This window comes from Malaclemys terrapin, chromosome 11 (genome assembly GCF_027887155.1).
Source record: "Malaclemys terrapin pileata isolate rMalTer1 chromosome 11, rMalTer1.hap1, whole genome shotgun sequence".
NCBI classification, from domain to species: Eukaryota; Metazoa; Chordata; order Testudines; family Emydidae; genus Malaclemys; species Malaclemys terrapin.
The window spans coordinates 57,569,918-57,582,189 of NC_071515.1; the positions used below are offsets into that span (position 1 = coordinate 57,569,918).

The 12,272-nt window shown below is 41.6% G+C and overlaps 1 protein-coding gene across 2 annotated transcripts in view; it reads right to left on the reverse strand.

The window, feature by feature from the left end:
• ARHGAP15 (Rho GTPase activating protein 15) overlaps nt 1-12,272 on the reverse strand; it is a 461,972-nt gene that overhangs the window by 77,301 nt on the left and 372,399 nt on the right. For both annotated transcript variants that reach the window (XM_054044309.1, XM_054044310.1), the window contains exon 12: nt 6,944-7,078. In XM_054044309.1, coding sequence (XP_053900284.1) covers nt 6,944-7,078 — 135 coding nt within the window. The remainder of the gene's footprint in view (nt 1-6,943; nt 7,079-12,272) is intronic.

Here is a 12,272-nt window from a genome sequence, read left to right on the forward strand (position 1 = left end):
AGCTTCTTTGGCAAATGCTATTTAAATTTCCAGGTGAATCTGATGCAAAGATCTCTGTCACTCCTCTCCATGAAATGCATCACAGTCCTGAACTCACATAAAAGGAAGAAATAGCTTCTGAGAACCTGGCTGATTTTCGTGTTTATTGGGTTGGTCCACTTCATAGCCGAGACTCTGAACGTCTGAAACCTTAGTAAATCTGAGATGGCATTGGTTACATAGCTGTCCTTTTTATTATGCATATTTCAAATTTAAATCTGTAACATGGTTGTGGCTCAAGACCACAACTATTCTTTGTAATGAAATTAAAGCAGACTTGAAAATAAGAACAGATGAAGAGAGAAGAATGAAAAATGCTGAAGATGCAGAAAAACTGAAAACAAGAAAAACTAAATAAAAATTTGATTTGATGTCATCAAGAATTAATAAAACCATAATAGGTAACTAGATGGAAATATTTTGAAGAAAAGCTAGACAAAGATTAAATAGATAGTGACATTGGCAAAAATTGTTCTTTTTAAAGGCTTTGACAACTACAACTATTTTATTTTAATAAAAAAGAGCTGTGATATGATTCTTAAAAATAACTCACATCTATGATACTTTTATGTCCTCCATTCCCAAAGTATCTGAGTGCATCACAATATTTAACACACTTCTCTTCCCCACCTCATAGAGTTGTTGTGAAGTTATTTTCCTCCTTTTACAGCTGGATAGATCCACAAACAGATTTAGGTTCCTAGCTGCCACTTTAGGAGCCCAAATCCAAAACTTAAATCTTCAAAACCTTTGCTCGGCTTTGCCTAAATTCTCTAGGTGCCTACATTTCTGCCAGTGGGTACACACACAGCCATCTAAGACCTAACATTACTGAGCTGCTTGGTGCATAAGTCTGGCTGGATTCACTAACTGGGTGTTCTCCCTCCTATCTCATCTGGCAGGTAAGGTCAGAGCATGCCTAACCAACACAAAGCAAAGAGGTGGTGGTGCTCTCTTCTGTCCCCGCACCCAAAACGTTCACCCAGGATGCAGGAGCCCCAGGTTTTAATCCTCCCTCTGCCTAATTGGAGGAGGACTGTTTGAAACCAGATCTCCCACCTCTTAGTGGGTGGGCTAGAGGGTGTGTCTATCAATCACTCCTGTTGAAGCTATGCCATTTTGTATGAAATATTTAAATAGCTATTGGAGCAGAGACTGGAACCTGAGTCTTCCAGATGAGTGCACTAATCTCTAGGTTATAGATTCATTCTTTCCTTCTGGCCCCACAGAGCTTGCATTCAGGTCTACTAAGTTCTAGGCTAGTGGCCTAATCACTGGACCATCCTCCCCCACATAGATACTGATTAAACTACATAGCTACACTTTGACACATTAATGTCCATGCAGCTTTCCTCCTCTCATAAGGATCTGAGAATAGTATTCGTCACCTGAAATGATACCAGACAGTAGGCATGATAACAAATATTTCTAGATTTGAACTCATTCTTTTGGGCTATACAATGAAGGGGAATCATTATAACCAAAGGCAAAAGACAAAATACACTTTTCCATGTCCTCTCCCTTTTACCTTTACACAGGGAAAGTTAACTACCCACTAAAAATATGTGTGCTGCTAGCAAATAGCTTAACCCTTAGGTGGATTTATTTTGCACTGTCAATGGCTAGAGTGGAATGGTAGAAGGCAATACAAATGAGATCCAGTGACAGAGGTGATTAAACATTCAGACTTTGGTCCAGATTCTGTCATCCCTGCTCATGTTAAGCAGAATTTTACTTTGCATCAATCCTATTAAAGGCTATGGGGCTACTCATGGATTAAGGTGCTACTTAATGTAAATGTGGCAGAACCTAACCTTATATTAGCATTGTTGTACCCACATCACAGATATACATGTGTACCCATAGTGACATGCTTGTGATGGGTAGGTGGAGTTCCAGAAAAATTTGTGTATCTAATGCCCAGGACCTGATAAAGTAGAGTATTCATTGGCCAGAGGCCTTGTGATCTTCCACTCCTTACTGTTTGTAAATCTTCGAACATACTTCATAGGGGTAGTGATTACGCACATTCACCAGGCCAAGCAAAACTGTATGATTTCCCTGAAATAAATTCTAATGTTATGGCCATATCTAAGTTTGTTTATATGGGGGAATGGAATGTTGAGAGATTCAAGCAATCTGACTGACTAATACAGTGTAGTAATTTTCTGGAGCTATGTACATACCAACTGAAGCCAAATGAAACTGCATCATCCAGGGGGGAAAAATATCCATAGGCTTACTGTGTAAGTTACTTTTCATTTAATGCTTAAAATAGCATTAGCATAAGGGTAGCATGAAAGTTCCTGGGAATTAACTTCTCCTACCTAGCAGGCTAAATCCCCAGGAAATGCCCTGCTTCTTGATTATTCCCAACTATTACAAATAGCAGGATTTTAGACTATTTCATCTTCCTCACCAAATACATGGATCTAAGTAGTGCTCAGTGCAGAACCCAAGGTTTGATGGTGGGGTGGGGTAGCTCTAAGTTACCTTTTCTCCTTTAATCCTAGGATTGTTTTGTCCTCTTCTATAGCTTAGGGCATGTCTTCACAGCACGTGGCAGCGCTTTAACGTGGCTGTGTAGTCATGGCACCAGTGCTGGGAAAGAGCTCTCCCAGCACTCTAAAAAACCCACCTCCACAAGGGGAATAGCTCCCAGAGTTGGGAGCGCAGCTCCCAGTGCTGGTGCACTGTCTACACTGTCACGTTGCAGCACTCAGGGAGGTGTTTTTTCACACCATGAGCGAGAAAATTGCAGCGCTGTAAAGTGGCAGTGTAGGCAAGGCCTTAGTAAGGTCCCTTATGGCTGCTTTACTGGTCCAGGATCACCAGAGTGCGCTGCACTTTGGCAATACCCCCTGATAGAAACTAGACATCAGAGACATAGACCCAACTAGCTCATCTTTAAAGCACCCAGGGGTAGGGTTACCATCCGTCCAGGTTTCCCCGGACATGTCCGGCTTTTTCAGTGTTAAATGGCCATCCAGGGGGAGATTTCTAATCAAGTAGAAATGTCCGGGATTTCCCCCTTCCCCTCCTGAGGAGCGCGGCGCGGCTGATTGGACGCCTGGCCTGATTGAAAGCCACTCGCAGCCACTAGGGCCTCTAGCAGCCAGAGTCCCTCCCCCTCCCCCGCTCCCTCCTCCCCCACAGAGCAGCGGCAGTGTTTGATTCCACGTGGAGCCTGCATTTCTCCCTCTGCCGGGTGAGCGGGGGGAGCAGGGCAGACGGGTGGGGGGGGAGGTGTAGAGGCTGCAGGGGCAGGGCAGGCAGGGGGTGCAGAGGCTGCAGGGGCGGGGGGGTGCAGAGGCTGCAGGGCGAGTGGGGAGCAGGGGGCACAGAGGCTGCAGGGGTGGGGGGGGTGCAGAGGCTGCAGGGCGAGTGGGGAGCAGGGGGCACAGAGGCTGCAGGGGTGGGGGGGTGCAGAGGCTGCAGGGGCAGGGCAGGCAGGGGGTGCAGAGGCTGCAGGGCGAGTGAGGAGCAGGGGGCACAGAGGCTGCAGGAGCGGGGGGTGCAGAGGCAGGGCAGGCAGGGGGTGCAGAGGCTGCAGGGCGAGTGGGGAGCAGGGGGCACAGAGGCTGCAGGGGCGGGGGGGCGCAGAGGCTGCAGGGGCAGGGCAGGCAGGGGGCGCAGAGGCTGCAGGGCGAGTGGGGAGCAGGGGGCACAGAGGCTGCAGGGGCGGGGGGTGCAGAGGCTGCAGGGTGAGGAGGAGCAGGGCAGGCAAGGGCATAGAGGCTGCAGGGGCTGCGGGGTGGGTGGGGAGCAGGGAAGCACTTAGCAACCCCCAACCAAGATCAGAGCGGGAGGGAGGAGGGGGAATGCGGGGTGCTCAGAGGAGGGGGCAGAGTTGGGGCAGGGACTTTGGGGAAGGGGTTGGAATGGGGGCGGAGAAGGGGTGGGGCTGGGGCGGGGCCGGGGGCGGGGAAGGGGTGGAGTTGGGGCAGGGCCGGGGGGCGGGACCGGGGCCCTGTGGAGTGTCCTCTTTTTTAAATGTTTGAATATGATAACCCTACCCAGGGGACTCATCTACAACAGGGGAATCCCACAATACCCACTTAAGGCAGCTTTATATCTGCTCAGTGTTTACTGAGCAATGCAAACTAGCCAGACGGGGCAGTGGCAAGGATCTGGTCTCACGTCATTCTCACTGAAGTCAATGAGAGTTTTGTAATTGATTTCAGTGGGATCATGAAAGGGCCCCTATATTATCAAATGGATTATTAAAAGAACAACAAAAAACAACACCCCTCCGCTCACACCACATACACACCTGACTCTAAGTTTAAAATCAATAAAAAGGTTCCATGCAGGTTGTTATGTAAATCGTTAAGGTAATTTCTAGCTAATCGAAAGCATATGGAGGGACAGATACTATGGTTGTAGGGGCCAGATATATAGATTGATTGAATAGATCTGATAGATTACATTAGATGGATGGATTAGCTAGAAATCATCCTGAGGTGTAACAAAGGAAGCAACGAGGACCAAGGATTACAAATATTAGCAAATAATGTTTTTATCAGACTGCTAGTATTTTATTCTTAGAATTAAACTGTCTTAAAACCCCTTCAAAAACATCTGTTCATTAGTCTATCAATGTGTATAACAGCTTTCAGAATCGTAACAAGAATTCATAATAGTTAAAAGAGCAGAAACATTAATTTCTCATAGATAAATATTAATGCACTAGTAGGCAGACATGCCAAACCCGCAAAAAAACCCCACAGAAATTGGGCTTGTTTTTGGCTTAATTGGCTTGTGAGTTGCTTGTTGGCTAGTTTTTGGCTTGTAGCTTGTTGTAGCTTGTTGCTTCTTTTTTTTTTTATTGGCTCCCAGCAAGCAGGGGTAAGCGGGGGGCAAGCAGGGGAACGTGCAAGCAGGGGCAAGGTGGGAAGAAAATCAGGGGTGCACAGCGGGCCCACCACAGTCCCAGACTGCACACCGGGGGGATCTAGTCACATAGAGTGTTGGGGTTCTTAGGGACTGGCTTGGTTTGGCCTTGTTTTGAAATGTGATTAGGTTGATTTTTGGCTTATTGTGGCTTATTGCTTATTTACCTGTGTGAAAGTCGGCAACTGTGCTAGCACGGTGTGTTTGTGACAAGCTTTCAAATATTAATGCACACATTTATTGCTAGTTACCTGTTATTTTCATCAATAAGAGATGGAGAAAATGAACCAGCAGAATATTTTGCATGTGAAGGCTAACACAGAGGGTGAGACCATACATTAACATGAAGGATGATATGGAATCATGATCATGTGATTTTGTTTTCTTCTGGCTCAGCTGAAGCACAAACACAAAGGACTGCAAGGGGTAGTAATAAGGGTGAAGAAAGCCTAGTTTTAGCCCCAAAAGAGTAGTATTATGAGGGGGAGTTTGCACATCAGAAAGAGAAAGAGATTAAAGGCAGAGAATATGTATTAAATACTTGACTGTGGAATAAAGTAAATGGGATGTGAAGCAAAATGCACATCAGGTAGTGCCCCATGTACCTACTATATCCTCTTGAAGCACCAAAGATCCAGCACATCAAGAGGACATAGCGGGTAGATGGGGCACCACTTGAAGTGCATGTTGGAAAGTCAGTACTTCAAAGGAACATCTCCTCATTCCAATGCAGCACAGAAGCTGAAGCTGAACACAGTAAGGAAATGGGTATACTTTTTTTTTTCCTCTTTGAGCATTACAGAGACTGTGAGATGTGGCTCAAACCCCAGAAGACAATCTTTACTCCTATTTTTCTTGTGCTATGAAAGAAGATGATGGGGGGCCTTGGATTGAGCCTCCGAAAGTGAACTTTTACAAGATGCATTTTCTTTGCATTGTGTATTTAACTACAGGATATCTTTAAGTAGCCGAGAGGGGAAGAGAAGGATCTTGAGAGATTTATTCAACTTCATTATATCTGATGCTAGTCATGAAGAGCTTTAGTTGAACCTAAACACTCTTATGAACATAAAATCAAATTAAACAGCACATTAAGGTTTCCATATTCTCTGACTGATGTGCGCGCGCGCACAACTCTCATTAACGGTAATGGCAGTTATGCGTGAGCGTCATTCGGAGAACAGATCCCTAAGTGCTGTATTGTTTTTCCTGGAGATTTTTCTTTATTGGGCTTTATTTAAGCTCCTGTTAGGCTTGCAAGCTTTTTTTAAAGGGGAAGAAAAGAGAGAGCGAGAGAAAAAAAAGCCCAAACTCAGATTGTTTGGCAGGCAATTTTTCCCCCCAAGCTGTCACAGTCTACAAAGTGAACCCTAAGATATTAAATTTAGAGAAGTGTTGGTAGCATAAAACCCTGAGCTATATGTACCAGACGTTGCTTTGTGTTTTGAAAATACTGGTTCCACTTGCAGTAATGTTTTAACAAAATTAATAATAGGTATGAAAAAGAAAATATCACGAATATTGTTGCATTATACCTATGGTCATTGTAAGACACAGTATGCAACCTTGTGCAACCTGAGATATGCATCTCATTCTGGATACATACTGCTGAACTTTCCCCTCAAAACGTGAGTAGATGCTCTTGTAATTCACAAATATTAGTCCTGCACTAAAATATTGTGGTTGGAGGTACACAGATTATCAGTCTAGAATGTCTCCAGTGAAATGAGACAAAATACAAGCATTTTATTCCTTTCCTCAATCTCTCTTACCCGCTTAAGATAAATTGCATATTTAAAATTTGCACATAGACAATATAGTAATTTTTCCAGTTTGATAATAAAATGTTTTAAGATATAAAAGACAATCAAAACCAATAAAAAGACAGGATCGGGGTTTATGGAAGGTAAATCATGTCAGAGATGCCTCTGTACTTCCTTTTTGTTTTTGTTTTTTGGTTGATTATTTTTAACTGTATTTCACTAGCTGCTACTGTATGTGATGTACTTACTTATTGCCTCCAAAAACTGTTCAAAGAAGCAGTATGGGAACAGTGGCTCAGGCAGCTCTCTGAAAAACATCTTGAGTGCTCCGGTGACAACGTGGATGTCCTCCCACTGGCTGTCGTCCAAATTCAGCTTCTCTTCTGGGAAAACACGAGGAGAAATGGAACAACTGGTTTTAATGAAACAATTACAAGACACTAATTATTATGTTAATGTTTGCCTACTATCATCAGCAACCGTTAACAGCCTTCTGCACCTAGAGGTTTGGTGCTGTGCATGTGTGTGTGTGCGTGTGTGTGTTTTTTTGGTAGGAAGAGCACATTTTGAATGGAATACCATCTGTAGGAATGCAGCTGACAAAAAACAAGAGACACAAAGAGACAGTACCATTGACACAGTATGTCAGATACATTTATTCCCATAATGCTTCAGTATGAAAATTAGCATCACAGCTCAACATGATTCAAAGCTATTTGGTTTTGAGGCCGAGGGGCTAAGAGTTGCCAATGATGGCCGGCTCAAGGGACCGGCCTAAAGGCCTTGCTGAGCCAACAGGAGACATATGCTAAACATGGCAATAGAAAATGAGTTATTGCTTTACATGTGTTAGCCTTGCTATGTACAAGGGAATAATGGGTAACACTTTTCTCCTTTTTTGCCTGAATGCAATGTCAGCAAGGAATAGAGTACTGCGAGAGAAAGGATATTAATTCCTTCTTACTGCTTCAAAAAATATTTTGTTTGGTTTTCATCTCTGGGAGGAAGATTTGCCCAGCAACAATATTAGACAGACCCCTGTTGGCCTACCTAGGCTATGCAAAGCTGTCAAAAATGATAACACACTAAAGACAAACCACAAGTGCTTACAAAACTGTTTTTGCAAACAACAAAAATATTTTCTTTTGAAGCTTGACTGAATTTAAATATAAAAGAAACTAAATGCTAAAATAAAGTTTCTAATAAAAACAAAGCAAGATTGGGTGATTATTATTCTATTTTTGTCTTCTTGTTATAAAAATCTGGTGTTGTTAGAACACAATAAACAACTGAATCATAATCCATATAAAACTCTGTGAAAGTGTAAATACTCCTTACAATTAAAAGGATACATACTCTCTGGAAATTCTGCTATCCCAAAAATGGATTTGGCTTTTAAAATGTGTAGTGCGACTTTAACTTTTAGACAAGTTTTAGTCTTTGTGCAAATCTAGAGACAACCATGAAAATGATGAAACAAAATCAAAACAACATAATCCTGGCAAGCTATACCAAAGCTCATTGAAATTGGGTGTTTAGCAGTTCAGTTGGACTCAAGTCCATCCTGTTTACCCAACTTTAACATCATTTTTATCATTCCATTCTTTATACAAAATAATGGAAAAACCTGGACACCATTAATTTCAGTTCTTCTGGTGGTTTTTCTCTATAGAGAATTTGCTTTTGGTAAGAAGTTCAACTTCAGGATGCACATTTCTTTGTGTTTCTCTATAAATGCTAATAAATGTTTTATGAAATATTGGACTCAGAAGGTGTCCGCAAATAAATAAGTTAATGCACCCATGCCTCAATTTATAGTAATATGTGTCAATGAAGTTGAAACAGTGAACTTGTGCTTATCACGTGGGTTTTTTCTCTGTTCTTTTTTTAAAAAATTCAAATTCTTACCTAGACCATAAAAATAATGATTTGATCTGAAATAAATTAGCAGAAGGGACCTTGTTTAGACCACAAGATCATATTTGATTGATCGTATTTCAACAATTAGCCTTTTATTGTGTCACACACTATTGAAATAGATCGACAGCGTCTTAGCAGGCCAGCTTTAAACAGTCAACTGTTCACAATAGCATCAAAAAAAGAGACCTAATGGGGTTTACTGTCACTTTAAAGAACAGGGTGGGTTTTCACATTGTTGAAATCTGTCAGATATTTTGAAATGTCCCTCTCACTATGGTGCCACACCCCCTGCGTGTCCTTATAATAAAATTGGTTTTACTCCTGATTAAATCATTTTCTCCCTACCCACTACCATACTTCTCATAATGGACCTGTGTGCTCTACAGCTGGTGTTCTTCCCATGGTACCAATTCTTACTTTATCTTTTAAGCACTTTGCTGCTAAGATCTCATGCAGAGTGCTTATGTTTTGTTAAGAGCTTCATTCTTAGAGAAATAGCTTAACACATGTTCTAAAAATGTTGTACAACTTATTGCTTAAAACACATTTAGAAAATGTATAAGTACTGTAGCTCTGGCTCAGAACTTTAAGTAGAAACCTTAAAAAAAACCTTTGTTTTTAACCATGCATTTGTCTTAAAATGTCTAATGTGAAATCCTCTGCTTCTAAGGCTTTACAGAGACTTATCTTCCCAGATTTTTGCACCATTTCCAGCTCCTCAAGGAAACATGTTAGGAATGTATCCTCTTGAAAGCAAAGGGTGTCACTTTACCCTCTAGCAATAAGAGATTTAAAAAAAAAATGTTTGCTAGAAGGGACAAATGTCAAGTAAAAATATTACACAGTAAAAAACAAATTAAAAAGAAAATACCAGTCCATTCTATGTAACATTTTAATTCTGTTCCTACTGGTTGGAGTCTCTCACATACTGTGGAGATGGTGATATTCAGAAGCTATATACATTTCAAATGCATTTCAATTTAAACAAAGGGCCTGATCTTACAGAGTTTACTCAAACACAACTCCTAGTGGAGTCAGTGAGTGTTTTGCCTAAGTAAAGATTTGGATCCAGAGTACATAAATCTGGTAACTGATTTCCTTGGGAGTGGAGGATGCTTAACACCTCATAGGATCAGGCCCTAAAATTGCTGCTTTTAAAAAGCATTTGATTATTTCCCCACTAATTGCCGGATGATATCATTTTATCTCAGATACGGACATAATCACATCTAAGGAGCCTCACAAACATATTATGCTAATAGAATGCTAAGAATGAGAAGTGACAAAGTGAAAAGAAGAAAGTTAGAGGGGCCCCACCAAGACTCTTAGGGGAAAAAAATATTACATTTGTTTTACATTCATGAAGGGAGTGTGGGCTTTAACGATTTCGTTATTATTTTTAAATCAACTTTTTCAGTAGTATATCATTTAATTTTTTTTCTTGTATTAGTTCCAGTGCAAACAAATATGTGTTCACGTGTGGGTGGCTGATGTGCACCATAAGGGTCTCCTCCTCAAAAAGGAAAAAATAATCCAAGGAAAGATCAATTAAAAAATTAAACAAAATAACCAGGACTGTACCAAGACATAAGTTTTAAAGAGGAACAGATTCCTTTAGAGGATGTACTATCTTGCATACGGATCTGTCTCTGGAAGAGAGTAGTGATCCTTTGAGCCCTCCTCTCAAGTGTTCTTTATTTTGTGAAGCATCCTTTTTTTAAAGACCATTTTACTGGGCATATCTTGCTGTCATGCCACATTGACAGTAAATCCCAAAGGGCCACATTAGGCTGTAGTTCATTCTGCAAATTGTCCCATTCATTTCACTGGGATCACTCCCAGAGTAAGGGACTGTCCAATGTGAATACAGATATCAGAATCTAGCCCATAGTGTATGTGTACCCTTCATGAGGGTCTTATGCCAATGAATCCACCTCATTTAGTCTAATCAGTGCAATAGTTCCATGCCCCCTGCTGACTGGTGATCTGTTATGTGTTAAAGCAGAAGGGAAAGGAGTATGGATCACAATTTAAAAACAGGAGACCTAGAATTGGTTGAGATAGGAGAGAGAGGGGAGAAAAGTGGAGGACAAAAAGACCAAGAGAAAACACGGGGAAGAATGGGGAATAGAACAATGGGTAGAAGGGGAAAGGAACAAGTTAAGGAGAAAGAAACTAAAGAGAGGTAAGGAGAAAGGATCAAGGACAAATACATAAGATGGCAGTGGGAAGTGACAGGGACAAAGGGGAGGAACAGAGACAGAATGGGAGAAAATTAATGTCTCACAGTTAGGGGTCAGGTCGGTTTCTCATGGTGCATTGGGGATCATTGTTCTAAACTGCAGCAATGGAATACTGAGAAAGGTGTGTTGGAGTGTGGACAGAGGTTCCTCGGGAGCTGGAAAATCTTATTTCAAACCATTTCCAAGATAGCATCTCTTTTTATTAGGCTAATTGGGGGCATGCAAAATGGCCATTTGTTTATTTTTGTGGGAAACAAAATACCAAAACAACCAAACAACCACCAACACCACCAACACCGATACAGTACATTACCGTTTATCTGACTGGCCTGGGGGAAATCTGAAACTTTCGGACAACCGGCACTTGGATAACTGGAAGTGCTATTAATTAACATAGAGCTACATGGGGGACACACTGTAGATTCTAATAATTAGAATTTTCGGATATCTGGAAATTGGATAACTGGAATTATACTGTACATAAAGAAAGAACAAGAGCAGAACTTCAGCTCGTGTTCAAAGCTGTTTTCAAAAATATCTTCTCAAAAGGAGGACACTACAGCTTGTCATCTTGAAATGGCTCATTTTGATATTAAATACTTATATTATTTTTACCATTTCCCCTCAGGGAAAGCCTTGCACTGTCACATTTACAAAGGCCCACAGTCCCTCCCCTTTCTGGATGCTGAGGAAGTGAAATGCCTTACCCATTCCATGTCGTTTGTGGGTTCCTCCACAGCTGACTAAAAGCCGGGGAAACTGTGGGCCAACATGACCCAATAGATATCTTCCAGCTGAGAACTCCAAAATGGAGCCCCATGACAAAATAAAGCCCTCTCCCATGGCAACAGGGAAGGGGAGAAAGGACAGTTCTTCCATCAAATGGCCTCCCCCTTAATACCCTTTCCACCATTTTTGTATGGACAGGTTCTTTTGGAGACACTTCTCTGATCACTCACTCAACAGCAGCATAACAAAGGATCTACACAGGACAGCTTAGTCTGGGGTAAGCTGCATGAGATCCCTGGCCACAAAGCAATGCTGTATCACCTAACTATGGACTAGGTGCAAGGCCCTGCTATTCCTTTTCACATTGGGTCTGAACATCCTCAGGATTGGTAGGAGGCTTGTTTTATTTTAATTTGTTTTAGCTTGATTGACAACATAAACGCATGTTAAAAATGACAAAAACCAATCAAAGATGAAGCTGCCTTTGGTAAAACCCCTGTAATGATGGAATCTCATCAATGCGGTCAGGAATAAGGAAGCAACCAGCTGTCTGCCTTTTTAAAATGATGACGTATTTTAAAGTAGTGATAGGAAATATCAAAAGCTTTGGAGTTTCAATTTAAATATGCATCCAGAAGTTCAGACATTCATCTGAACTAACACTGAACCTTAGAACACACTGTAT